General features: G+C 61.1%; 1 protein-coding gene across 3 annotated transcripts; it reads left to right on the top strand.

The window, feature by feature from the left end:
- Positions 1–27,174, top strand: SEMA3F (semaphorin 3F). 3 transcript variants are annotated; one of them, XM_087824718.1, is made up of 19 exons: positions 1–47; positions 3,956–4,115; positions 16,921–17,081; positions 17,180–17,242; positions 17,355–17,474; positions 18,175–18,267; positions 19,837–19,930; positions 21,242–21,361; positions 21,535–21,674; positions 21,798–21,912; positions 22,068–22,137; positions 22,301–22,445; positions 23,371–23,593; positions 24,214–24,302; positions 24,393–24,434; positions 24,617–24,774; positions 24,946–25,013; positions 25,279–25,412; positions 26,061–27,174. In XM_087824718.1, the coding sequence occupies exons 2-19, from the start codon at positions 4,004–4,006 to the stop codon at positions 26,469–26,471; spliced, it is 2,358 nt and encodes a 785-aa protein (XP_087680844.1). In that variant the 5' UTR covers positions 1–47; positions 3,956–4,003; the 3' UTR covers positions 26,472–27,174. The 3 variants fall into 3 exon arrangements, with proteins under 3 accessions (XP_087680844.1, XP_087680845.1, XP_016058388.1); XM_087824719.1 differs by lacking the exon at positions 18,175–18,267; XM_016202902.2 differs by lacking the exons at positions 1–47; positions 3,956–4,115; positions 16,921–17,081 and having other exon boundaries at positions 17,186–17,242; positions 17,378–17,474.
- Positions 27,175–27,843: the final 669 nt, after the last annotated feature.

Here is a 27,843-nt window from a genome sequence, read left to right as displayed (position 1 = left end):
CTCTGCCTCCGCCGCCCGGGGGCCCAGGCCCCGCCGCCGCGAAAGAGGTGAGTGCGGCGGGACCCGGGAGGGAGCGGGCCGGCGGCCCGGCCACCCCGCCACGCCTCTGGGACCCGCGGCGCCGCAACTCCGCGGAAGTGTCCGAGGCGCGGGCGTCGGGGGCGGGGGGCTGCGCGCGGGCACAGGGGCGGCGGGACTGGAGCGGGCGCTGTACCTGTCCGCCTGCCCGGACCCGCCGCGTCGGGGCGACCTGGAGATGGGGGCATGGTCTGGCCTGCGGAGTCACCAGTGCGTAGAGCAACTTTTCCCCATAAGGTTCTGGGTGGGTGGGTGCTCCCTTACCCGCCCACCGCGCCCTGGAGTGGGAATCCCGATGCCCCTTCCCCTGGCTCAGCTCCCTCTCCCCCTAACGCCTCAGGCAGCGATGTTCCCGGTGGGGGCGCCCACCCTGCCTCAGTGGCCCGATCTCATGATCTTCTGCCCAAAGGAAACGCTATCCTGGCGGCCCCCGCGTGGAGGGTCTCCCAGATCCGCAGGGCAGGAGGACCACCAGCCCCAAGGCTTTTCTCCCTGCGCTGTGCCAATCCCCTGGCCCCCAGCTGCCAGCTTGGGTTCGCTTTTCCAGCAGGGAGTCTCGCTCCACCAGGGACCCATCTGTATGTGGGGTGTAGGTGAGCTGGGAGTGCCTGCAGCCAAGCCCCCCTTTGGGCAGGCTGGGTCCCCAGCGGTGAAGTGGGGAGGAGACACCAGGAACTTGATGGGCTTTCCTAGAGCGTGTGGGACCAGAAAGTGTTAAGGTGGCCCAGGAGCGAGGCAGGGATGGCAGGAGGGGTCACCTGGAGCTAGGGCTGAGGGCCTGGCTGGATAAATAACTTCTCATTCTTGAGATAACTATCTTGTGAACACCAGCCCATGAGCACCTGGGGGAGGGGGGAAACTTAGGGCACTGGTGTGTCTGCCCTGGAGCTGGGCCAGGTTGGGGGCTCCCCTCCTGAATTCACCCAGATTGTCCCCCAGGAGCCCCTGTGTAGTTCCAGAATAGGGAAACTGACCCCCGGGGTTGGGAAGCTCATCCCAGCGCAGGGGTTAGATGGAGCTGGAGCCTTTCCTCAGGCTGCAACAGGAGTGTGCCTGGACCCGTGGCGTTGGTGTCCTGGAAGGAGAGGACACTGGGCACGGCTCCCCTGCCTGCTGCCCCTCGGTCCTGAAGGAGCCAGATCCGGAAGTGTGGCTGGGGGTAGAGAAGGCCAGCGGCCCAGCCGCAGCCACCTCCCCCTGCTCTGCTGGGCATACCTTGAGGGGGAGGGTGAAGCCAAGCCCAGGTGACCTTGACTGGGAAACCCCTCACCACGAAAGTGGGGGGGTCAGTCCCAGCTCTGCTGGGGTTGCTCTGCTTCCTGGTCCCTGGGGTGTTGGGGGAGGGGAAAAGCCGAGGAGCGGGGAGGGAGCTCTGGCCTGCGGAGGGGGAGTATCCAGGGGCTGGGTAGGGGGTGGGGTGCTGTTAATAATTTCTTCCCCATGTTCCCCACAGCCCCTGCTCCTGCCTCCCTTCCAGCCAGGCAGTTCTCAGCTCAGAGGAGCCAACCTCCCTTCCCTGAGGCAGGCTGCCCACCCCCACCCCCACTCTCAGCCTGGGAGGTCTGGGGCAGGCTAGACAATTCTGCCACCTAGCCCCCCGCCCCAACCCCAGGTACCTCCAGACCCACTCGATCTACCGCCCCTTCCCTGCACCCCTTGCCAGCCCCAGCTCCTCGGTTCTTTGTTTGAGCGTCTCTCCTCTGTCCCTCCCTTTCTCCTCCCTCTCTCCTCCTCCCTCCCGCCTGCCTTCCTCCCTTGCTCCCTCCCACCAGCCTTCTTTCCTTCCTTCCTTCTCTGCTCTCCTCCTGGTGGGCTCCCAGGTGGCGGTGCCTGTTCCTCTGTCCACCCACCCGGGCTAGCTGACTGGGGACTTGGGGCTGGGGCCGAGTGGAATGCATCTAGGGCTGGCAGAGGGGAAGTGACCACAGAAATGCCCTCCCCATCCCTCCCCTGTCCTCCCCTCCTTCCTGCCGCTCCTCTCCTTCTGTCTCCTCCATCCCCCAGGCTGCCAAGTAGGGGGCTTGGACTTGGGCCTGAGGCCCCAGCAGACTTGAACATCCCACATTCACCCCTTTAAAGGGCCAGAGCACTGTGGAGGTCCCTGTAGGGGACCAGTAGGGCAAAGCCCTCCACCTCCTGGACACCTTGGGGGACTCCAACATTGTCCTTGGTGACCCTGACCTTGTCACCATGAAAATGGATGCAGGAGAAATGAGGTCATCAGGATGAGGGAAGGGGTTTCAACCTGAGCCCCTGGTACATAGCATCAAAGCTCTCCAAGGGACTCAGGCTACATCTTTCCCTCCCCAAGCCAGGACAGTGTCTCCCAGCTTCTTTGAGCCCCACCCCACTAGCAGGTCAAGTTCTTGAGCAAACACATGCCTGTGAGGACATGTGTGAGCATGCAGGTGAGGGTGTGTGTGTGTGTGTGTGTGTGTGTGTTCACAACTGTGAGTGGGGGCCTCCAAGGTGTACTCCGAGGGTGATGTGGCTCCACAGCTTTTTGCCGCTTGCCCTCTCAGTGGAGCCTGCCATTCAGTCAGTGCCAGCTTGGTGCCCCAGCAGACAGGGGGAGGGGCTGGTTCTGATTCTCCCCTCCCACAGCCAGCCTCCCCAGGAGGGAGCATCTGTCATGGGGGCTTTTGAAGGACTGTGAGAGGTGTGTCAGGCACTCAGGAGAGGGTGTTCCCACAGAGGGCACCACCTGGGGCATGGGCCAGGAGGCCTGAAGCTGCACTTCCTGTCTGAGGAACCACAAGTGGTTTGCCCTGGCAGGAGAGGCAAAGGCTTGGGGGAAGTGGGTCAAGGGAGGGTACCAGGGTCTGTCTAGTGGAGCCTGGCAGTCAGATGTGGCACCTGGGCCTTGTCTCAGTAAATGTCAGCCAGTGCAGGGGACTAACAGTCCACAGTAGCCCTCACCCTACTCCAGGGTCCTAAAATTGACCTGGGCTCCTGCCCCCATCGGAGAAGGCAATAGATGGAACAGATCTGGAGGATGGGGCTCCCACTGTCATTCTTGGTGCCCCCACCTCCATGCATCTGGGTGGGGGGGTGGGGAATTGGCGCTGGTTTTTGCCGGGAGGGAGCAATATGTTCTGACAACTGGTGCTGGGCTGCGTTTACCCAACAGCCAGCCTGCCTGGGGAGACAATATTTGAAAAACATAGTATTGAAACTTGGACCTGCTGGGGGTGTGGGAAATCTGCAGGGGAGACTGCAGCCTGCCCAGGCCCTCTGGCCATCCTAGTGCCCCTTCTTTACCCTTTAGTGGCAGAGCTAGAACTTCTTCCAGCAGGAAGTCCTTCCGTGTGTCTGACCTGGACCCCTCCTGCTGTGATTGCAGTAAAAGTAGACTCAGCAGCTATTCTTTGCCTCTCCTTTTCCTGTACTGGGAGGAGAGGTTTTGGTTTTGCTGGAGCAGGCGAGGCTGGGCCCATCTCTTTCCCCCAGTCCTTGAGGTGGGAGAGAGATGGGGCAGCCCATTTGGTTGGGGGTGGGGACAAGAGGGCTGCAGGATCACCTGCTTGAGCTGGGCCCTGGGAATGGAATCCAGGGTCCTAGGGGCTAGAGGTTGGGGAGTTGAGTCTCCAGTGGCCCCTGTTAGCTCTGCTGACCCCAGGCTGCACCTGGTTTCTTGGTCTTCAAGTCTATTGGTTACCTCTCCCCAGACAAAAGCTGGGACAGGAAAGTATGTGAAGTTCGCATACTGGGACATTCATGGCCCCAGGCCAAGGGTGTGAACAAGGTGGCACCCATCACCTTCTTTGTTCAGATAGGGAAATTGAGGTACCTTGGCCAGAAGTACACAAGGGAAATGTGGGTGGGGCAGAGCTCCCCTATCTGTCTCACACACTCAAATCCCGGTCTCCCCTCCCAGGTATCCAGACAGCTGAGCCTGCTTCCTGGGCCCTAGGCCCCTCCCACAATGCCTGTTGCTGGTCTCCTCCTCTGGGCTTCCCTAGTGATTGGGGCCTGGCCAGCCACCCCCTTCCAGGACCACCTCCCAGCCACGCCACGGGTCCGGCTCTCATTCAAAGGTAAGACGCCACTTTGCTGTTCCTCAGCATCTTCCTCTGTGCACAGGAGAGAGAGGAGGGGTCAGGGAAACAAGGACCAATTGTGCAGCCACAAGGGTCACCGTGGGGGGCGGGGGGGAGGGACAGGGAGCTGGGGACCTGCTGGGAAAGGCTGGAGACTGGACCGCTTAGACATTTTGGAGAAGGGTCCTGAGTATGGTTCCCTTCTAGAGTCAGAAGGTGAGGTCTCAGGCTGGGTGGCCCCAGGTCTGCAGAGTGTCTCCTTCTGTATGATAATCAGGAAGTCGGAGCTGCCACTCCTTTCAGACTCATGTTTGCAGAAGCCCTTCCTTGCCCCTGCTATGCGCCTGGTCCTGCCCTGGGCAGTCCCCAGGGAGGAGGGTCAGACACTCAGTGCAGACACTGAGACTTCAGGATGCTGGAGGTGCAGGACCTGCTCTGCAGGGCTGTGGGTGCTGGAGGATCCTTCCTGTGGGTCTCTAGGTGGGCGGGATTCCTGGGAATTGGGGCGGGTGCTGTTGGCTGTGACGAGAGGGCAGGCCACCTGGTGAGTTCTGGGAGAGCATGTGCTGTGGTGACAAGCCTGAGCTCCAGAGAGCCCCAACGCACACTTGGCTTTGGAAGTCCCTGGAAGGTTTTAACGATGGGTTGGGGTCTGGTCCTTCGGCTCCATCACCTAAGCCTCTGGGCAGGTGCACACCTGTGGCACCGTAGCCAGCTGTACAGATGGCTCACTCACCGGCCACTTCCTCGAAGGTGTTATGATCAGAAGAGTCTGCTCTCGGCCTGGGGTCACTCCTGAGTTCTCAGCCTTGGCCCTCCTCTGGCCTGAGGTCACTTGTCCTGCCGCCCGCCCTGGGTGGGGCCAACTAGGCCCTGGCTGGCCAGATTTCCGGGCACATATATTGGGGCGAAAGACTGGGCTGACCTCTTTCCTTCCTCAGGCTCGCCCAGCCCTCACCTCACTGTGTTCCCATGCTCCCCAGCAGAGCCCCTCCCCTGGCCTCATCCTGTCCCTGCAAGTTCATGGGGGCAGTGGGCAAGAATTTCTGAGGATGAGCCTGGGAGGAGTCCTGGGCAGGGCCTGAGAAATGGGCAGAGTGGATCCGTGCGGTTTGTAGAAGCAGCCCCCTCTCCCAGGCCTGGAAGACCAGATATTTATTCTGCTGGCACCCCCACCCTTTCCTGGTAGAATTCCTCCGAGCAGATTAATAAATTTTCAAGGGGCCTGGTTTCCCCTCTTTCCCCTTCCCATCCCAGGGTCCAGGCAGGGGAGTTAAAGCATCCCCTCCTGCCACAGGGACCCTGGAGCCCAGACATCCACTCTGGGTGTAATTTTGTCATCACCCTGGAGACCCATGAAGAGGTAGCTGGAGGGATGACACACAGGGAGATCCTCTGTATGCTCCTTTTAAACCTTGGACCTCCAGGGGCAAAGGGACAAAGGCTTTTGTTCCTGTTTCCCAGAGTGAGAAACCGAGGCTCAGGCAAGGGCAAGGCCAAGGTCATGCAGGAGGCAGAAGCAAGGCCAAAAATAGAACCCCGGTGTCCAGGCCTTGTCGACGCCTGACGCCCACATCAGTCAGGTCGATTCGCTCTGAAGCCAACACCCGCGGTGACTAAAAGCCCGACTCCTGGCAGCCGGCCTACGGTGCTGCTGACTGCCCTGGCAGCCTGGGTGGGGCTGCGGGGCGCCTGGGGCCACCCTGTCCCTGGACCTCGGTCCCTTTGCACACGCAGGTTTCCCTGCCCTGAATGGCCTTTCCTGTTCCCCACTTGATCTCATGTCCTAGTTTTATGGTTAATGTCACTTAGTTTAACAGATACTTGAGCACCTACTATGCGCCAGGCCCTGTGCTGAGTACTGGGGATCTTCAGTGAACAGGATGGGGTACCTACAGTCAAACTGGCCGAAACACAGTGGACACCGGTTGTCTGCGCCACCTGGGAGCCCAGCACTTAGGTACACCAGGCCCCGTGCTGAGTGGTCTCAGCCAGGTCACGCACACGAGGTGGCCCTCAGTGAGGAGTAAATCCTCATCAAGTGTTTGTGGAGTGAGAACGGAGGCCAACACCTACAGAAACGGGTCTCACAGCCAGGCCAGGGCCTGGGAAAGTGGGGGCTTCTCCTGGGCACAGAGAGGGTTGCTCTCAGAAACACTGGTGGTCGCTATGGCTCCATGCCTCAGTTTCTTCTTCTATGCCTTGAACGGATATAGCAGCTGGCATACCAGGCCTCGGGGACTCGGCTGAGACTCATCCCCTCCCCTGCCTGGGTCCTGCTGCAGTTGGGAGGTGCTGGCATGAGGGGCATTCCTGCCCAGGGCTGATAAAGGAACAAAGGCAGGAACTGGGCCAGACTTGGGCTTGCTGCCCACCCGTCCTCCCGGGCACCCCAGCCAAGCCTAAAGCTAAGAGGGTGTAAGGGAGAAGGGCCCCAGGGTTCAGTCAGAGCGGGGGCTCCTCTGGCCCCCTCCTGAGCGCCCTCCCACCCGCAGCACAGCCAAGGTCAGGCAGAAGTGAGGGGTCAAGTGGGGACTATTGCCAGGAGCAGGGGAGGTATTCCCTGAGAGCTCAGGGGTGCGGGGGCCTAGAGAGCCTGGACAGCAGGGCCGTCTTCTCTACCCCTCCTTGCCTAGGCCTGGATCCCCTTAACCCCAGAGTCACTGACCAAGTCTGGGAGCAAAAGCTCCCCTTCCCCCACCCTGAGAGGGCACCACCTTGGCTGCAGCGGGGAGGTGCCAGGGCCCTGCCAGGTCTTTTGTTCAGCTTGGGGAATGCTTACTGTTTGCCAGGAAGCCACCCCACAATACACGGCTGCTGCCTGTGCTGGCTTTGGCCAGGACTTGGGGCCAAGAGGTGTTTGGTGGGGAAAGAGGTCTTGTGATGACATGAGGTGGTTAGACTACTGGGGAAACTGAGGCAGGAATAGGGAGATGGAGCAGAAGGTCATCTTGCCAGAAAAGGTCAGGTAAGATGACGATAATAGAAATGGCCGTAGGTGCCCATGAGGATAACCAAGTGGCTGTCCCTCCAAGGCCTGAGGGCACTTCTCTGGGTTTCCTGTGAGCCATGAGACCCGGAGGCTTCCCCAGCCGCTCAGGTGGCCCAGAATGGTGCCACCTCTTCCGTCATTTGCATGTGGCATCTGAGAGCCAGCGTCTCCACTTTCCACGTTAGGAGATGATGAGATTGCAGGTTAGGAGGGCTCATGGTGGGTGGGGGTTGTGCAAGTCCTGATGGTGCCTTGCCTCACCCCCAGGCCTGAGCACAGGGTGGAGGTGGGATGGGGAATAGAGGACCCACCCTTACCCCTGGGGGCTCCCTGGCCAGCAAACAGGCTAGGAGCTTCAGATTGCAGGGGAGGAGGTGAGGAGCCCCGGAGCTCCGAGGCCTGCGGTGGCACCAGGGAGCTGGGCCGGGGTCAGGTGGCTTGGACAACTACAGGGGGATATGGAGCCAGCAAACCAGGATGGGTGTGTGTTCCAGGATGAGCCAGAAAGAGGGAGGAAGGAAGACCCAACTCGTGAACTTGAGCCCAGATCCCTGCATTTGGGATCAGCTTTCCTGGAAATGGAAGCTGCCTCCCTCCTGAGAGCTTGGAAATGGCCACTTCAGGATTTGGGAGGTCCTGGGGGCTGGCTCCCCGCCCCCCAGCTGGCCAGAATCTGCCCTGGAAGAGACTAGGGACAGGTCCTTGTGCTTGCGGAGAACCTGCCTGAGGCCCCGCCTGAGTCAGCCAGGCCAGGGGCTGAGCTTCAGCTGTGGTCCCGCCAGGTCCAGCCAAGCTTTGGATGGGATGGCTACCGGCTGGGACTCGGCAACACAGGCCTTGTCTCTGGTTCCCTGGTACAACACCCGCCCCTCCCTCCTTGGCTCCAGTTTCCCTTGGCACCGAGCAGGGAGCTGGTGCATGCTCAAGGAGTAAATCATGTTCCTTGGCAGCCCCCGCTGCTTCGTAATCGTAAAGAATTTAAAGAGAAACCGCCAAGATAAAAATCTCATCCCGGCCCATAAAAGCATCTTTCACCCTGTGGCTTGGGAGGCAGCCGCTGCAGAGTGGGCTCCTGGCTGTCTGCACCTGTGTGTGCTTCCCAGCCCCGTGACCGCCCTGGAGGTGCTGTGGGCCTAGCGGGTGTCTTCAGAGCTGGTGGTATCTGGCCCCTGACTCCCGGGAGACCTCCAGTTCCCTGCCTTCCCCCGCCCAGGGCAGGGAGCGGGCACTGACATTTGGTAGAAAGCAGAGGTGCAGGTGGTGGTGGTGGAGAGGACTGGCCCTCGAGGCAGACAGACCCCATTCTACCCTCGTCAGTGTGTGACCTCGGACAAGTGGCTTAGCCTTTCCAAACCCTGGTCCCTCCCTGGCCCTGTGGAAGCAGCATCCCGATGGCTCCCGCTGTCCTGCTTCATCCTGGCCTCGGGTGGACCTTGAGTAGTGGAGTCCCTGTGTGTCCCGGCTTCTCATCAGTAAAATGGGGGTACAAACAGTACTGACCTCATCGTGTTGTTGGGAGGATTAACTTTGTGAGTCCAGCGGTGGCCCTTGTGAAGGAAGTCTCAGTAACTAGGAGCTGCGCTGCGGAAGGGAGGCAGACAGGCGAGGGCCCAAGGAGTCCTGCACCGCCTCACCCCTCTCTCTGATTTCTCACCTTTGGAGAGGAGACGGTGTTTGGAAAGGACTGCAGGAGGGATCCTGAGCCTTGTGGGTGGAGTGGGCATCCCGGCAGACTTCATGGAGGAGGCTACATCTTAAGTAGGGGAAGGGAGCTTGGGGAGAGGGAAGAGCAGGAGCAGAGGAGGGGGTGGGTGCTGTGGCACCTGGTTAAAGGGCAAAGTGCTAGGTGGAGTCTTGCACTTTCTCCTTGTGATTTTTAAGCTCTTTTTAATCCCGGCAGAGGTGACATCCCTATTGTGGGGAAAATCCAGTGATAGAGATGCATTTGGGGAGGGGATGCCTTGGAGTGGGCTCCCCTAAGATGTGCTCCCCGGTCTGGTTTGGGCCCACGATCAGCCGCAGTGACCCCTCCTCGAACGCTGTTCTGGCTCCTGCAGCTTGTGCTGGGGTGACCAGACCTGGGCTGCTCACTTGGGCATCCACACTGCTGGGCTGAGTGAGCACTGGCCTGATCTGGCCCCGCCTGGCGCTGGCCTGGGAATCTGAGCCCCGCCTCAAGGGGGCCCTTGGCGCTTTGGAGAAGCAGAGAAGATTCCTGCTGCATTTTTCTTAGAAATAGCAAGAGGGCCTTTGCCAGAGGCCTGGATGCCAGAAGGCTTCACTCTGAGTCCCAAGCCCAGCTCATGCGGGCTCCTGAGCTTGGTGGGTCTGCAGCCCCCCACCCAAGGCAGCTGAGCAGCCCCAGGGAGAGTGCAGAGGCCTCCAGGCTCCAGACCCTGACCACTGGCCCTGACCCAGCAGAGAACGGGGCCTGGGTGGTGGCTGTGAAGGATCCAGGAGGCCAGCCTGTGGGGGAGGGAGGCCTCTGACTGGGGCCACCCCCTATCTGCTACATCTCTGAGGGCAGGGACAGCCCCAAAGCAACAGGCCCTCTGGGGACCAGGAAGCCTTTGGAGTCTGAGGCTTCAGCTCCAGACCCCCCTTCCCCCACTCTTCTTCCTTCCTCCCCCCACCTCCCCTTGCCTCCACCTCCTCTCATCATCACCCTGACCCGTCCTTGGCTTCCTACCCGGACATGCTCTTTCCTCTGAGGTCTCTGCACTCAGCCAAGAGCTTTGGTTCTTCCAGCCTAAGGCTTGGTGCCGATGCCCCCATTTCCCTCCCAGAGCAGCGTCTGTGTCCCTGCTGGTCGGCCAGCATGGCTGGCTCCTGTGGGTCATACACTATCATGGGCAGAACAGCAGGTTGGTGTGGCGGTCTCTCGGGCTCCTGCATCACTGAGGTCCAGTGGGTGGCGTTCTAGGGGCCTCTGCCCAGGGCTGCCTGCACTGTCACTTTGTTCAACACCTTCCTGTCCCAGTACAGGCCTTCCCGTGTGGGCTCCCGACTCAGCCTCACTGCACCCCCCAGGACCGACCCTGAGCACGCATCTGTCTGTGCGGTGCCTCAGTTTCCCCATCCGGATGTTGGGCAGGGGGCTAAGACTGTCTGGGACATCCTGGGAATCTTCGGGTGGGTGATGCAAGTGTCTGCAGGGATCCCAGGAGTCCTAGGATGGCAGCAGAGATGGGGGCTGAGCCTGCGGACCATCCCAGCCTGTCCGTCTGGTTGATGTATCGGAGTAAATGAGCCATGGAGAGTTTGTTGTCTTTTGCAGTCACAGGGGGGAGGAGGTGGCTGAGGAAGGAGTGAGGGGTTTCCGGGCCAGGTCTGGAATGTAGGAGGAGGGGTAGGTCCCCGGCCTGTGGAACTGGAGGCACTGTCCCCACCTGAAAAGTGCTTTAGCACAGCCCTCCCCTCACAACCAGCCCCTCCTCCCACCCCCAGCACACTCCTTGGGCACATTCCTGTGTGGTCGCAGCCTGACCCAGCCTGAATGCTCCCCTCCGAGTCCTCCCTCCTCGCACAGGGCCGCCCTGCCTGTCCGGGCCAGCTCCCTTGCCCACGCCGTGTCCTTTCCAAGCTGGGCCAGAGCTCTGAACTCTGCCTGGCCAGCAGATGCCCAAAGGGCTCCTCATAATCAGCTGTGTGCACTGGTAGGGTCCATGTAGGACCCCTTGCCCCCCGCCCCCCGCCCCCAGCCCCCAGCCCAGGCCCAGACGCCATGGGGCCTGGGGGATGGGCAGGGCAGTGGAGGCACCTCAGCTAGAGGGCCCCTACCTGCTGGGACTATGTGGTTGAAAGTCACTAGCATCCTGTGGGGATAGAACCTCTGGTTCCCGCTGGCCTGTGTGCCAGGGAGTGACCCTGCTGCCCCTTGCCTCTTGGCTTTTCCTGTGCCCCCAGCCTGTCCTCTTCTGGGCGGAGCACGTGGGCACTAGGGCGGAACGGGCGTGGGAACAACACGCCCCAGCCCCCAGGCCCCAGTTCCAGCCCCAGGCCCGACCCCCAGCCCCAGCCCCAAGCCCCTGTCCCTGCCCCTGCCCCAGCCCCAGCCCTCCAAATGGGAGGGAGGCCTGCAGTGGAGCCTTAGCCCAGCTGGGTGGCTCCTCCACTCAGGCTCCTGTCCAGCTTGGTGTTTACTGAACAGCCGGGATGTTTACAGTAGCCCTTAAGAAGGGGCCCCTCATTCCACAGGGTTTCCCATCTTGAGGATTCCACTGGGGATAGGCATGTCAGGGATGCCGGGGCTGCACCCATGCCCACCCTCACCGCGGCTGGGCCAGTGTCGAGGCCCTTGCCCCTCCACCCTCCACTCTGGCCTTGGGTCCCTCTCCCCTGGAGGAGCCAACAGTCCCAGGAAGTGGCAGCTCTAGGTGGTGAAATACGGTAACTGGGTCCCCAGTTTAGACATTTAAATTAAATTCAATCAGAGTAGTTATTGAATATAAACACGCCGAGTCATTTACATGTTAATTATGTTGAATGGACTAGAGGCCATAATTAGTTGCTAATTGGGTGAGAGCGGCTGTAATTGGTATTGTTGGCAACGACCTGGCTCACCTGCCTGGGGGGAAGGGGGGCGAGTGTGGGTAGCTCCTGGGAGGCCTCTGGGTCTCTGATCTGGAGAGCCTGGCTCTGGAATGGGATTAGAAGGGACAGATATTGAGGGGTTTGGGGCCAGAGGAACCTGGAGCCTACCCTGTTAAGGAGGAGGCACCTTAAACCCAAGGCAGAAACCCTGGATTTGGCTTCTAGGGGTTTCCATCCCGAATATCTTGGGGTGGGGGGTTGCAGGGTGTGAGAGCCAGCCCCAGATCATCAGTGACAGCCTCCCCTGCCCAGCCCCGTGTGGGACCTGGAGCTGAACAAACAGGAAATGCCCAGGAGATGGTCCATGGGAGCCCAAGGCAGGTGTCACACTGGTGTGTCCCTGCTGATGCTGGGGCCCTCCGTGGGCCTGGCCAGTGTTGGAGTCTTGGCATTGGGGTGTGGGTGAGATGGGTATGCTGAACAGGGAGGTGGGTGCCTGCAAGTCTTTGGGGCTGCCCTGCCCCCAGCTCAGCTTGGCTGGGGCTCCCGGGGTTGCGGGGCTGTGGCCAGGGGCTGAGGCCTTCCGGCTGGCCGCTCGTTAAAAGAGGATTAGGCTGGGAGCCAGGGGGCCAGCCCAGACCCGGGGCCTTCCTCCGGGCCCCCTCGCAGCTTTGGGGGAGCGAGAAAGGGGCCAAGGGCTACCCTTCCCTAGAGCCCAAGGGGGTGTCCAGTGGGGACTGGCTGGGCTCTGTCGCCCATGCTCCCGTCTCCTTGTCTGCCTCAGTTTCCCTCCTCGAGGCCAGGCGGGTGAAGCATTGACAGAGACCCTGGCCAGCACCCCCACCCTGGCCCCAACCTCATTTCTCTTCAGCTTAGGATTAGGGCTGCGCCAGCCCACGAGGTCAGAGGTCAGGGCTGGGCTGCAGGGGCCTGTCTATCACCCCCCAGGATCCCAGCACAGCCAGGGGGGTGGCGCTGTCAGTCAGGGCCTGCTGCTTTGTGGAGCTGTAACCAAGGGGGCGGACGCCCACCTCTGCTCCAAGAGCCCCCTTTTAGCAGCAGACCTGGTGTCCTAGAGACGGGCAGCCGGGGTCGGGGCCCCCTGCACTTGGGGTCTGCGGGCACGCCTCCTCAGTGCTGCTGTCTCCCACCACCTCCCTTAAAGCAAGGCATCGTCAGCTGCTTCCCGAGAGGCGGGACGGAGACCCCAGACCAAGCCCCCTGCACGTTGCAAATGTTCCGAGGCTGGACCTTCGCCAGGCCATTCCGGGCGGGACCTGGGGACCTGGAGCTGCTAATGGTGTGGGGGAGGGATGGCTAGGGACTGGGAACGGCTGCGGAAATGAGGTGTCCGATGCCAGAAAAGGCTCTTCCTTCCCTGATGACGGGAAAATCCTTCCTGGATGTTGCCCCACCCAACCTGTGCCCGGCCTGGGTAAGGGCATGGGGGTGGGGCACCCTTCCCAGGACGCATTACCCAGGCACATCACCCTCTCTTCCCAAGGTCAAAGCTTACCCAGACTTGAGCCCCAACACCCACAGAACCCTTGATTGCGCCTCTGCTCCTCCTTCAGTATTGCCATGGGGAGGGGGGAGGGGGGACACTCCTGCCATCGGAGTGGGGCTGGGACAAGTGGAGTAATGGTGGCGACTGGCCTGAGGACATAACCAGACTGGGTCCGAGTCAGCAACACCCCCCCCCATGCCCTCTTGGACCAAGTCCTTGCTCCTTAGAGGGGCTGGGCCAGCAGGAGCTGGTCCTGCTTATTCTGCAGGTGTCAGAGCAGGATACAGGGGGCTGCTTGACCACCTCCTGCCCTACCCGCGGCTTCTTGGAGGAGCGAGGCCCCCAGTTCCTTTGCCTTGCAGTAGGTTGGGGGGGAACAGAACACCAGTTTTACTCCCCACCCTGTGACCTGAGGTGAGTACCCCTCTCCCTTGTTGGGCTGCCATGGGCCCCTTTTTTCATTCTTTCCTACAATCTGCCACGAGTGAGGTGAACACTCCAGTCAGAGGATGATAAGGCCAGAGCTCTACACCCAATCCACTCTGGAACCCCAGGAAACTCATCCCTCTCCCCCTCAGTTTCCCCTTCAGACAGATGGGTTGGGGTCTTGTTCTGCTCCTGTGGGTTGGGGATGGATAGAGCAAGGTTGGAGTTAGGAGAGATTTGGGGCTGGGTCCACAGGAATTCCCTTCCTGCTCGATGCCCTCTCTACCCCCACCCCAGCACTAGGAAATGGGGAGACAGGGATGGGACTGGGGGTATACGTCCTCCCAGAGATGGTGACATTCGGGAGGCCTGCTTCTTTCCTTGGGGAAAGAACCTCCTCTCCCCTCCAAGGCAGAGATGGCCCACAAAGGATGAGTGAGGGGAGGGCCCAGAGATGCCCGGCTGTTAGCATTTCTTATACCCCAGAGTCACCTTGAGTGTCAGTACTAGGAGGGCCCAAAAGATGGTCCAGGTAGGACATGAGGCTCAGAGCCAGAGTGTCCTGGCTGGGGCCTCGAAGCCCACTCCAGAACCCACATCAGACCCAGATTCCTGACCCTTTGTTCCACCCCTTCCTTACCCCACAGAGCACCCTGCCCCCACCACAGTTTCCACAGTCACCAAACATCATGTCCTGTGACAACAGAGCCATTGACGCCATATCCCGTGGCCACCGGGAGGGATCCCAAGGGTCCCGAGTCATGTGCCCTGTCATTGGAGGACAAGTTACCTTCCGGCCTTGGCCGTCCCAGTGGCCAGTCCCCACCACCAGGACTGGTTTTGCTCGGGCCACCCCTCCTTCAGTCCAGAAGGCTGTGGACATAGGTGGGAATCCCATCTCCCATACACTCTGGCCTGTCACCTTCCTTCTCTGTGCCTGGATGGCCTCGTCTGTAAATTGGATGTTGTGAGCACAGGGCTTTGCACAAAATAGGTGCTTGATGACTGAGAGGCTCCCTCTGTCCCCACCTTGGAGGGCTGAGAGGCAGGAGGTCAGAACAAAACTAGTCTCCTGCGCCCATGTATGTCTCAGTTTCCTCATCTGCTGAATGAATGGTCTGTGTCCTGTTTCCTGCAGACAGGGATGGAGCCTGGAGTGCTGGGGCTTTGAGTCCAGGAGGGAGACTTGGACTGGGGCTCGGGCATGGGGAGTCACAGCATGGCAGAGGGGCAGAGGGAGAGGGCCTGCATTATAGAGGCCCAGGGCTGGGCAGGGGTGGAGGGAGGGTGGGGATTGTGGCTGGTTGCACCCCTGGGGCTAAGTGTTTGGAGCTTCCTCCACTCCCGGGTGCGCGTGTCTGAAGGTGCCAACTTGAGCCTCTGCCTCCCTCCCCTCCATTGTCCCCCAAACGCCCCCTGTCCCAGCAGGACGGGTAAGGGCATAACCAAGCCATGCCCCCAGCCAGGGTATAAATAACCCCTGGCGGGCTGTCCCAGCCTGCGGGGGCTCTGCTGGCAGCCCCACTTCCTCTCTGGCCACTTCCTGGCCTGGGGGTGGGGGAGTGTTTACTTTCCTGTTGTCACTATGGCTGGGTGGCCAGGCGGGGGACTCCGAGTGGCCCGACAACAGGTGCAGGACAGGTGCTCAGGCTGCCCTGCCCAGTACTTCAGAGGCGCCGCTGGACAGGCGGGCGAGGCTGCAGCCAGGCCGGGATCGGCCCTTTGATCCCCCGGCGTCCCTGCGTCCCAGAGGTTGGCCAAGGTCATCATCTGTAGTCTCTTGTCGCCGCACAGACAGGGCTGGACAGGGCCGGGCCTTTGCTTGTCCTCCAGCCCCTCAGACATGGGCTCTGTGTCCGCTGTGGGAGTCCCCTGGCTGCCATCCCTCCGCACACGCCCATCTGGGAGCCCCGTCCAATGCTGCACTCGGGCACAGCCCCTGAGTTCAGCTCTGCTCCAGGCTAGCACACAGCAGGGGCCCGGGCAGCGGGGCCATTCCAGGACAGCTGCTGGAGTGGAGGGTGACCGTGACTGATGGGATGGAGCCACCTGCTGGTCCCACCTCATGCAGCCCCCTGGGGCCTTGGATCCCAGCTGTTCTCCCTCCCCAGCCTCCCCCTTAATTGCCCCACCTGTGAGATGGGTAACCACCTGTGAGGTGGGTAACCACCTGTGATGTGGGAAACCAGCTATAAAGTGGGTAACCAGCTCTGAGATGAGTAACCAGGTCTGAGATGGGTAACCAGGTCTGAGATGGGTAACCAGCTGTGAAATGGGTTACAGCTGTGGGCTGGGGAGCTGGGTCGGGCATGATCTCCCGGTTGTATGCCTCATTTGATTCAGGACATGTGTGTGCATGTGTCATACCTGGGCCCTGTAGAGACACGCATGTGCTCTCTGTGTGTGCTGCCATCTCAGGCCTCCTGTGCTGATGAATATTCATCACCCTCATTACAATCTTCCCTCTCCTGCTGAGCTAAAAATAGCTGGGGGTGGGTGGCGGAGGGGCTTGCCTGGGGGACCCATTGACTCTCTCTCTCCCAGAGGAAAGTTCCCTAGTTTCCCGGAGTCCTGTGTCTATATTGGCCTGTCACTGGCCAAGTCCCCTCCTGCCCTTCATCCCCAGGGAGGAAGACTTTCCTAGAGCAACCTGGGGGTGGGAGGGCCAAGCTGCTGGACTCAAGCAGAAAAGAAACTGAGGACTCAGCCAGACCCTGCCCCAGCCCTGGGGACACCGCCACAATCTGGGAGGGCCTCTTTGCCGAGAAAGGCTGTTCCGGCTTCTGAGTGGCCTGAGAATTCCACCATCAGCAGCCCGTGGGGCCTGGGGAAGCCCAGCCTGCTGGGCAGTGTGGCTTCAGTAGGACTTGCCCGTGTCCTGGCTGACCCGCTGTCTGGTGGTGAGGACGGGGCTCCCTGCCTCCCAGCCAGCGTCTGCGGGCTGTCCTGGATGCCCCTGCCCACACCTCCTCCTCATTCATCCTGTTGGGCTCCTGTGGGACGCTGGCCCCACCCTGAGCATCAGCCCCACCAGAGCAAAGACTCTGATGCCTCACTCTCCCTGACTCCTGCCCACTGTCCTTTCGCTGGGACCCAGAGCCTGGCTGGGATCGCTGATGAATCAGGGCTTTAGCTTTGGGTGTGGCCCCTTTCTGGCCTTCCCACCTGTCCCACTTTCTCCTCCCAGCAGGCCAGGGGCCAGGGAGGGAGCCAAGTGTTCCCTGGAGGGCAGGCTAGGGGTGAAGATGACTGAGTGGTAGGGGACCCCGTCTACCAAAGGGGGTGTAACTGGATGGTCTCCACGGGTCCTAACTGCTGCCCTGCCCTCTACCCTCGGTCCACAGAGCTGAAGGCCACAGGCACCGCCCACTTCTTCAACTTCCTGCTCAACACGACCGACTATCGCATCCTGCTCAAGGACGAAGACCACGACCGCATGTACGTGGGCAGCAAGGACTATGTGCTGTCCCTGGACCTGCATGACATCAACCGTGAGCCCCTCATTGTAAGGGCCAGCCAGCTGGGGCGGGGCAATGAGGGACCTGGGGCCTCAGGGCTGGGGGCCCTGTCCACAGGCGGCACCTTGACCCCTGTCTCTGGCAGATCCACTGGGCGGCCTCCCCGCAGCGCATCGAGGAGTGCGTGCTGTCAGGCAAGGATGGCAACGTGAGTGTGGCAGGGTCCACAGGTGGGATGGGGGTGGCCGGCAGTGACTCCAGGGAGGCTGTGGGGCCAGGCAGGCATCTGGGTATGTCCCCCGCTTTCCCTCTGGCCCCAGGGTGAGTGCGGGAACTTCGTCAGGCTCATCCAGCCCTGGAACCGAACACATCTGTACGTGTGTGGGACTGGCGCCTACAACCCCATGTGCACCTATGTAAACCGTGGCCGCCGTGCCCAGGTAAGCCCTGCCCTGCCCACCCTGCGCTGCCCCCATTGGAGGCTCCATTCCAGGGTTCTGATGGGAGGATGGGCTTGAGCCCCAGCTACTTCCCGGCCCTGTGACCTTGGGTGAGTGACTTCTTTCACCTCTCAGAGCCTCAGTTTCCTCACCTGAAAATGGGGCTAATGGTTGCCTTTCTCACAGGTCGGTGTGAGGAGGAGGCAGTGAGCTAACCCTCCCAAAGCTCTTAGCAATGTGCCTGGCGTGTAGTAAGCGCTCGCTCCATTGCAAGGCAGCAGTTCTCTGGGCTATGCCTGTGGACCGGGCCCTGCAGCCAAGCCAGAGGGCCTGGCGGGGACCTCAGCGTCAGAAGGCTGGACGCCTGGGTCAGCTTCTGCCACACAGCCTCGGGGAGAGCTGCCCCCGCCCCGGCTCTGCCCACCCTGCCCGCTTCTGCCCTTTTCCATTTCCATGTGGGCCTGTGTGTAGCTGGTGTGACCTTGCGGAGCGTATGTGAGTGATTGGACCTAGGGCACATGTGTGTGCAGGTGTGCACCAAGCTGTGTGTATGTGTGCACGCACAGGCGCATATATGTACTCTGGGGCCCAGGTGCTCACGTGTGTTCCTGGCATGTGTGGTGTGAGAGGCTGGCAGCCCGAGCCCGCTCCCCCAGCCCCTGCCACCCCTGCCTCTAACCTCTGTTCCTCATCTCCTCAGGCCACGCCCTGGACCCAGATGCAGGTGGTCAGAGGCCGAGGCAGCAGAGCCACGGACGGCGCCCTCCGCCCGACACCCACGGCCCCACGCCAGGTGGGCCTCATCCCTCCAGGCCCTTGCCAGGCAGCCCTGCCTCTGAGCTGCACTCATCCTGGGCCTGGCCTTCTAGCCAGGGCCCTGTGCCCCAGGCCAGCCTCCCCAGGGGTTCCCCTCTATCTCTGTGCCCCTCCCAGCCCTCCCCCTGCAGTGACTCTGAAGGCAGTCACAGCTGGAGTCAATGTGAGCCCTGCAGGCAAGAAACCATGAAGCCGCCAGGTGGGGAAGACAGGAGCCCTGGGGACAGCCATGCCTCAGCTCTCAGAACACATGTGTGTAGATATGCATGAGCACACACCAACATACAGTTGGGCACATGTTTGCTGTCAAGCCCACACCTTACTCAGCACCCAGAGTGGGAACGTGGTACACGCGGGCATCCGACACATTGCTCTCGGGTCCACTCCCCATGCCGCCCTGGGTCACTGGTTAGCAAAGGCGTCCTGCACACTCACGTGCCTGGGGCTTTCTTCCCCTGGGGTGGGAGGAGCGGAGCGCTCTGTCCACTGGTCATGACCCCGGGCTGGGCTGGGGGGCTGGGGCTGGGCAGGGGCGGGCAGGGGGGCAGGGGCTGCCGGTGTATGAGCAGATGGTTGCTTGAGCATGTGTGTCTGCGGCAGGCAGTGCTGGAAACTGGGACGGCTCAGACTGTGTGTGCCGGGGTGTGAACAGTGGGTTCCGCGTGCTGGCAGTGATGCGTGCCAAGCTGTGTGTGCAGCCCCGTGTGTGCTGGAAGTCGCGTGTGCAGAGTGTAACTGGAAACGGGCCTGTGTACACCTTCCCATCACCATCCCCGCCACCCGCTGCCTCCTCCTCCTGCCTCTGCGCCTCTCTCCTTTCTCTCCCTTCTCCCCACGAGCTCCTCCTGGTCCCAGTGCCTTCACCGACCTTCCTCCTCGCATCTTTGGGGCTGGGCTGGGAGGCACAGGAGGCTTTATGAATTCCATGTGGTCTGGGCTGGACCCTTCAACTCCTGGCTCCCAGGGGAGACGTGTGGAACTGGGAGCTTGGCTGAGGGGCAGGAATAAGGCCACGGCCTATTAGTCTGTCCACAAAGCCTGGGGACACGGTTACCTCGGAGCCCTCTGACCTGGTGGGACCTGATGGCAAAGGACAGAACCCAGGCCCTTGGCCAGTAGCCCTGCCCTGATCTGGTTGGCAGCCCCTTCTTGGCCCAGAGCAGGCAGCTACAGCTCACAAAGCTGTGCCTCTATGGCCCAGGGAGGCCCTAGCCAGAGTCTTGCTGAACCAGCTGGCATAAAGGGGCTTCTGCCCCTCTAAGCCCACCCCATGCCCTTCTCATGGCCCCCAAAGCAGAGCCCTCTGAGACCTGGGACCAGGCAGCACCTCCCTTGGAACCTGCAGTGTGGCCCTGCCCAGGGCCACCTGGCCGGACAGCGTTAAAACCCAAAAAGATCTGGGGAGTGAAGAGAAGTGGCTTCAGAGTATCACTGGGTGCCTGATTTTTACCCTGGGGGCCTGATTTTACTCCGGGGACCTGATGGCCCTGACCTTCCTGGCCATGGGACCAGCCTGGATGCTGCTGAGCCCCCCTCTGCCCTGCAGGACTACATCTTCTACCTGGAGCCCGAGAGACTCGAGTCAGGGAAGGGCAAGTGTCCGTACGACCCCAAGCTGGACACAGCCTCAGCCCTTATCAGTGAGTGCCCCCCCCCCGCCCTGTTCTACAGCCTAAAAGCCTGGCCTCTGCCCTGGAGTGGGGTGTGTGGCACCAACACTTACCCCAGGGTGAACATGCTAGCCCTGAACCCCACAGTGGGGCCTCACCTGGCAGGGAGAGGGATACAGACAGACCCCAGTGTGAGCTGAGGGGGAGAGACTAGGCAGATGGAGGTGCTGAGGGGGCCAGATCCTATCCTGAAATCCACAGTGTGGTCCATGCCAAGGCCAGAACCCTCCTGGCCACAGGCTGCCTGGAGGAGACTGGTATCCAGTCTGTACTTGGGGTGGTGTAAGGGGTGGTTGAATAATCCCATTTTGCCTGGGAGGCTGGGAGAGGCCCACAGGAAGCACCAAGGGAAAGTACTGGCCCCGTGACCAGCTGGGGGGAGCTTGTTTCTGGTCTGGCCAGGTGTCTGGGAGGGTTGGGGGAATGTTCTTAGAAGAGGGGTCCTGCCTGGGGCCTCAGGAGCAGCTGGTGCCCCTACCCACAGGTGGGGCGAGCTCACCGCTGACCCTGGTCCCTGCATCAGGCCTGTCTTCTGGCTGCCTAACCCAGTCTGCATCTAAGAGCAGCTGCTGGGCACCATGCCACCTCTAGGCCTGGGAGAGGCCCTTGAGGGCAGGGGATGGGCATTATCTTCTCCCTCTGGTCGAGTGAGTAGGTCCTAGCCTGATGGTAGAGCCCAGACCAAGGGGTCTGATGGGGGAGATAGGGCTTGCCTGGGGGAATCTAGAAGGAAGACTTGGAGCCCACATGGTTAAGTGTTCAGGTATTTTGTGAGCCAGATGTTAAACACAGCTATTATTAAAAATTAAATTATATAAAGTTACAATTAAGTCAATGAGTTTTTTAAAAATCAATTACTTTTAAAAGGTAAATACACTCAAAACTCATTACTTCTTAATTATTTTACTACATTTTATTATTATCGATGCTCTTGCTCTGGAGGTAATTTACATCTGCCGTGTCCGTGGGATGGAAATACTATATACAGTGTGCTGGTAGCTCTTCCCAGCCCCACGCTCAGGGACGCGGGTTAGCAGCTTGCAGCCGCGGTGGGGGGGGGTCTATCCACAGAAACTGGCTCTTGCTACTGACCAGAGCTCATTGCCACTTAATCCCAGTCCTCCCAGAGCCAGTTAAACAGTGCCCAGCACCCGGCTGGTGATATGATTGTGCCCTGGGGCACCTGAAGGGGAGACAAGACCCTGCCCTGGAGGTCATTTGGGCGGCACTCGGGTCCTAGCAAAGGACGGTCACCCTGACTGAGCCCCCGGCCTCCCGCAGATGAGGAGCTGTATGCGGGCGTGTACATCGACTTCATGGGCACCGACGCAGCCATCTTCCGCACGCTTGGAAAGCAGACGGCCATGCGCACAGATCAGTACAACTCCCGGTGGCTCAATGGTGAGTGCGTCCCGCCTGTCCTGGGGGGGCAGCATGTCTGGGATGTTGCCCGTGAGAAGGCAGTTGGGGAATTTTCCAGCCCTGTGGCTGGCTGGGGAAGAGTTGGGGTATTCCTGTACCCGGCGGGGGCTCCGTTGGGGAAGAGGCTCCCCAGCTGCCCCCGCCCCCCGCAGACCCTTCCTTCATCCACGCCGAGCTCATCCCGGACAGCGCGGAGCGCAACGACGACAAGCTCTACTTCTTCTTCCGCGAGCGGTCGGCGGAGGCCCCGCAGAGCCCTGCAGTGTACGCCCGCATCGGGCGCATCTGCCTGGTAGGCGCCCCAGGCCCCCCCGCCCCCTCCCCAGACCCAGTCCTGCCCGGTCAGCCCTTCTCTGGCAGGGGCCTGAGGATGAGCGAGCTGATCCGACCCAGCGCCCTGCCCCTTGCCCCCCAGAATGACGACGGCGGCCACTGCTGCCTGGTCAACAAGTGGAGCACGTTCCTGAAGGCGCGGCTGGTCTGCTCCGTGCCAGGCGAGGATGGCATTGAGACGCACTTCGATGAGCTCCGTGAGTACCCAGCAGGCGGGGGGGTCCTGCGGCTACTATGGGAGGGATGGAGGCCGGTCAGTGCACCTTTGGTGGGTCCCCCTGGGCAGGAGTGGGCAGGGTCCTGGGGCTCCTGGCTACGGCCTCCTCGCAGCACCTTCTCCCTCTGTCCCCAGAGGATGTGTTTGTCCAGCAGACCCAGGACGTGAGGAACCCGGTCATTTACGCCGTCTTTACCTCCTCGGGGTGAGGCTGGGGCCAGCGCCAGCAGTGGCGGGGCGGGGCTGGATTGGGGGGCTATGAGTTGTGGAGGACCCGAGCCTGCTAGCGAGCTGTGGGGTGAGGGCAGACTGGGGAGGGGCCCTGGGCCGGGGGTCTGCCGGTTAACAGCAGCCTGCCCTGCCCACAGCTCCGTGTTCCGAGGCTCTGCCGTGTGCGTCTACTCCATGGCTGACATCCGCATGGTCTTCAATGGGCCTTTTGCACACAAGGAGGGCCCCAACTACCAGTGGATGCCCTTCTCGGGGAAGATGCCTTACCCACGGCCTGGCACGGTGAGGACCCCACTGCCTCTCCCTTTCGCTCCTTCTGTGAGACCTGCCCTAGGTCTAGCTCTTTGCAGACATGGGTCCCCACCATCAAGGAGCTTACAGGCAGGTGGGAGAGGTGGACCATACACACATATAAACCCACCATTCACCCTAAATAGAGCTGAGATTTTAAAAACACCCAAAACCCACCATTTACATAGTGTCAGGCTGTGAAGCAACCCAGCCAGGCTCCTGAAACACAGATGGGGGGCTGGATGTGGCCAGCTACTCCCTCTGGGGGCTGTTTGGGAGCTGAAAGTTGGAAGGAAGAGTCTTCATGGTGGAAGCTGAGAGGCAGGGGTTGTGGGAGGTGATTCACTGGTCTTGGTGTGTTGTGGGCCACAGCAGGCGGCCAAGCAGGAGGGCAAAGTGAGCTGATTAAATGCTGTGGGCAGCTACCTCTGTGTGGTCAGGACTGGGCTGGAGAGTCTGGTCCTGGCAGAGGTCAGGGAAGGCTTTCCCCCAGAGGTGAACTCAGGCTGCACAGGGGTGGGGAGGGCATAGCCAAGGTGTTAAAGGAGTTCAGGGCCTGCAGTCCTGCCCAGGAGGGCAGGGGTAGAGTGGGGCTGAGAAATACCCAGAGAGGAAAGAGACATCAGAGTGGCAAGGACACGGAAAGGGAATGGTCGCCTCTGCCGAACGCTGCCACAGGGCCTCGGCACATGAGGCCAGGGAGGTGGCTGTGGAATTTGGCAATGTGGGACCGTGGGACCCCCTCTGGAGCAGGACCTGCAGGGAGACTGGGTGTAGGGCAAAACCCTGGCTGCAGTGAAAAGCAAGCAGGCGGGGTGGTGGGAACAGACAACAGACAGAACAGGCCTCCTGCAGCGCGTGGGTCCAGGGAGTCCCACCTGGACGACCTGGGCCTGACGCTCTCACCTGCCCGCAGTGCCCTGGTGGGACTTTCACACCGTCCATGAAGTCCACCAAGGACTATCCCGACGAAGTGATCAACTTCATGCGCAGCCATCCACTCATGTACCAGGCCGTGTACCCGCTGCAGCGGCGGCCCCTGGTGGTCCGCACAGGTGTTCCCTACCGGCTCACCACTGTCGCCGTGGACCAGGTGGACGCAGCCGACGGGCGCTATGAGGTGCTTTTCCTGGGCACAGGTACCCACTGCTGCTCCCAGCCCCTCCTGCGCTGGGCCCACTGGGTGGAGGGTGCTCATCCATGGGTCTGGGACCTACGCTGCTAGGGGTTGCTACAGGCTGGTCAGGGTCAACTCTGCCACCTTCATCTTTTGGAGCCTTCTCCCTATTGCCCAGGATAACTGAGACTAAGGGTGGGCAGGCCCCTTTCTCATCCCCCAGGGACAGGAGAGCAGGGACACTGGGTGCCTGAGGACCCATGTATGAGCAGGAAAGGGGGGACAGATGGCAGACACCTCCAGGGTACATGGGCCCAAATACTGACACGTGCTCGTATGCACACATGCAAGTGCACCCACCACCATTCCAGGAGCCCCTGCATGGGACCACCTCCAGCACCCTGTTCTGAGCAGCGTCCAAACAAGGGTCTGAGGTGGGAGGGGCCGCCCCGGCCCTGACACCCCTCGTCCCAGGCCAGTCCCCTCAGACCTCTTCCCATTGCTGGGGAAATTCCACCCTTGGTACAGAGCTGATGCTCCACTGCCCTCTGGGGTTTGGGCCCTGGTGGGGGAAGGGGCTGAGGCTGGTGCCCCTTCCCCAGTGTCCTCAGCCCCACTGAGGCCCTGCCCGGCCCGTTCCAGACCGCGGGACAGTGCAGAAGGTCATTGTGCTACCCAAGGATGACCAGGAGATGGAGGAGCTCATGCTGGAGGAGGTGGAGGTCTTCAAGGTGGGTGTGACCCCAGTCCTGACCGCAGACCTCCAGGGCAAGGCCGGGGGAGATCCCTAGAATCCAGAGCTGATCGTTACCTTCTTGCAGGACCCAGCACCCGTTAAGACCATGACCATCTCTTCCAAGAGGGTGAGTTTTGGGCAAGGTGGGCTGGGGCTAGGGATGGAGCTGCCTCTCCTTTGGGGTCAGGCCCTTGGCACAAGGATGGGGAAACTGAGGCACAGAACAGGAAGGGAAGGAGCCCAGCCCTACTGGCTCCTGATGGGGGCCAGCCCTGGGAGGGAACTGACATGCCCCTTCCCCTCCCCCAGCAACAACTGTATGTGGCCTCAGCTGTGGGCGTCACACACCTGAGCCTGCACCGCTGCCAGGCATATGGGGCTGCCTGTGCCGACTGCTGCCTCGCCCGGGACCCCTACTGCGCCTGGGATGGCCAGGCCTGTTCCCGCTATACGGCGTCCTCCAAGAGGTGTGGACCCCCAGACCCTTGGAATTTTAGCAGCAGACCCAGGGCCCTGTCCTGGGGGTTTGGAGGTGGATGAGATATCACCCAGGGGGAGTCTGTGCGCCCTGGTCTTCTGGGCGCGGGGACCTGGGGGGCAAGCTGTAGGCATGCCCGTCAGGACCTGTCCCCGTCCAGGCGGAGCCGCCGGCAGGACGTCCGGCACGGGAACCCCATCCGGCAGTGCCGCGGCTTCAACTCCAACGGTGAGTGTGCCGGGCCCCCCGTCCGCACAGCGCGGAGCCCCGGCAGCCAACCAAGCTGCCCACAGGACTCTCAGGGGGCCCACGGGGGTGGGGGGCTTGGGGTTCCGGACACGGGCTGTCCCTAGCCGCCCCCTCAAGGAGTGGGTGCCCCATGGCGTGCCTCTGCCTTTTGTGGGTGGGTGTCCCCATACGTGCGCCTTGGCGCCAGCCCCTCACCAGCCTGCCTGGAGGCAGTGCTGCTTCAACCTGACCCTCTGGTCCATAGCCAACAAGAACGCCGTGGAGTCCGTGCAGTATGGCGTGGCGGGCAGTGCTGCCTTCCTCGAGTGCCAGCCCCGCTCCCCCCAGGCCACTGTCAAGTGGCTGTTCCAGCGGGACCCCAGTGACCGGCGCCGTGAGGTGATTCCCTGGGCCCTGCAGTCCTCCCACGGGTGCGGGAGTCCTCTGTACAGTAGAAACTCCACGTGGGTGAAATGCGGATAGGAGCCAACCTGGGCCAGCGCTCATTCTAAGAAAGCCCTCCCGAGCTCCCTGCCCTATAGGGAAATCATCTGGGTGAATCTAGTTCTGTGGGCACTCGGTGGGGTTTCCGCATTATATGAAACCGTTTATAGGCATGCCTCTTTTACGTGAAAACTCCATACGTGTGTCCATCCGAAGTGTACCTCACTATAGGGCGGCATCATGTGGGTGAGCTCCAGTATACGGAAATGCTATGGGGTAGCCCTCGTTTTACGGGAATGCCTTCCAGGCATCCCTCCTTACGTGGAAGTTTTATGAGGAGCCCCAGTTGGGCATTCTCATTAGATAGAAACTCTTTGTGAGCTCCAAAATTCTCCCATTGTACGGAATCCCCTCCCAACGTGGAAATTGTATGGATGCCTCATCCAGGTATTATGTGCAACCTTCCTGTGGCTTTTTCTTGGTGTACGGAAATTCCACATGGCTGCCCCTGCGTGGAGTGGCCTCAAGGTGGTCTGATCTGGGAGCTGGCTGGGGCAGCGGGGTGTCACGCAGCCCCTGAGCGCCCGCTCCCTGCCCCTGCAGATCCGCGTGGAGGATCGTTTCCTGCGCACAGAGCAGGGCCTGCTGCTCCGTGCCCTGCAGCTCAGCGATCGGGGCCTGTACTCCTGCACGGCCACCGAGAACAACTTCAAGCACGTGGTCACGCGGGTGCAGCTGCACGTCCTTGGCCGGGACGCTGTGCACGCGGCCCTCTTCCCACCGCTGGCTGTGAGCGCCCCGCCCCCCCCAGGCGCCGGCCCTCCCACACCTTCGTACCAGGAGCTGGCCCAGCTGCTGGCCCAGCCGGAAGTGGGCCTCATCCACCAGTACTGCCAGGGCTACTGGCGCCATGTGCCCCCCAGCCCCAGGGAGGCCCTGGGGGCACCCAGGCCTCCTGAACCCCAGGACCAGAAAAAGCCCCGGAATCGCCGCCACCACCCGCCGGACACATGAGGCCAGCTGTCTGAGCCCTGCAATGGGCCACCCTAGCCCTTGTCCCTTTTAATATAAAAGATATATAGATATATATATATATAAAAATATCTATATTCTATACACACCCTGCCCCTGCAAAGACAGTATTTATTGGTGGGTTGTATATAGCCTGCCTCAGCGGCAGCAATGTCCAGAACTTAGACCCGTGCTGGTCAGAGACGGCAGAAAACAGAGACCACCTAATCAGGCCCAGCCAGCTGGGAGGCCAGGCCCGGCCAGGACTGCACAGTCCCCAGACTCAGCTGGGAGTCCACCTGCTGGACAGCTACCGCTGGAATCTACAGGACACAGGGAGGAGCCAGCTCCACTGGGACAGGCATGAACTGGACAGCTTCTTGCCAGTGTGTGCTCTCAACCTGAGCCGTCGGCATAGACATGGATGCAAGGACTGCTTCGGAGACTGGGGGTGGGAGGGGGGCTCAGATGCACTCAGAGAGGGAGGGAAGAAGGGGCCATCACAGGATGCCGGCCCCAGCCTGGGAGGGGGGCACTCAGTCAAGGCCAGCCCCTTCCCGGGTATTTATTCTCTATTTATTGGGGATGAAGAGGAACCCTGTGTGGGTGGGGCAGCCCTTCCAGCCCCTCCTCCCCCGTGCCTGGACACTCTACCTCCTCTTGGCTTTTTCTGTGCCACTGACTCAGGGGCTGGGAGAATAGCAGAGGGGCCAGGCTTAAGCAGGGCTGAGGGCAGAGGGGCTGTGGCAGAGGCTGGGGACTGCGGAGGCTCCCCGGGGCTCCCTTCTGCCCACCACTTCAGATGATGGGTGTAAATAGCTCTGGGGGGCAGTTGGGTAGGTGGATGGGAGCTCCTGGAGGCCCCCAGCTGCCCAGGCCACAGCCGCCCTTGGGTTCCATCTTGTTAATAAACACTGGCTCTGGGACTGGACTTTGGCTTTTCTCCTTGGCGGGGGAGGATGGGGGTTCAGCCCAGGACCAGGTTCTGTCCCTCCTGCCCCTCACCCCCACCCTGTGCGGCTTCGCCACAAGTTCCCACGGGTTCTTTTTTACTGGCCAGCTTCCCTTCTCTCATTCAATTATTGGATCGTTAGTTCAACTCTCTCCTCACCTGGCTTTGTGTCCAGCCTTGTGCCAGCATTAAGGACTCAGAATTGGCAAGACAAAGCCACAGCCCTCACAGTCTAGCCTGCCCCCCCCAAGCAACAAAACCCCCTTTCTTCCTGCCTGCTTCTAGCAGCTCAGCGGAGGGCCCAAAGTGAGCAAGTGAGTAGAGGCGGGGAGACCAAGGTAGGTGAGGAGCTGCTGGAGAGGAGGAAGTGGGGCTGGGTGCCCTGGGCCAAATGCACTGAGTCGGGCCTGGCAGGGGAAGCTA

The sequence above is a fragment of the Miniopterus natalensis genome, chromosome 15 (assembly GCF_054644295.1).
Source record: "Miniopterus natalensis isolate mMinNat1 chromosome 15, mMinNat1.hap1, whole genome shotgun sequence".
Classification (NCBI taxonomy): Eukaryota; Metazoa; Chordata; class Mammalia; order Chiroptera; family Miniopteridae; genus Miniopterus; species Miniopterus natalensis.
The sequence above is the reverse complement of the archived record's forward strand: the minus strand, read 5'-3'. Positions and strand labels throughout refer to the sequence as shown.

Coding starts and splice junctions, on each gene's coding strand:
- SEMA3F (XM_087824718.1), top strand. CDS start 4,004: ATGCCTGTTGCTGGTCTCCTCCTCTGGGCTTCCCTAGTGATTGGGGCC. Junction 18,268..19,836: donor CACCCACGGCCCCACGCCAG/GTGGGCCTCATC, acceptor TCTGCCCTGCAG/GACTACATCTTCTACCTGGA. Junction 21,362..21,534: donor CAACTCCCGGTGGCTCAATG/GTGAGTGCGTCC, acceptor CGCCCCCCGCAG/ACCCTTCCTTCATCCACGCC.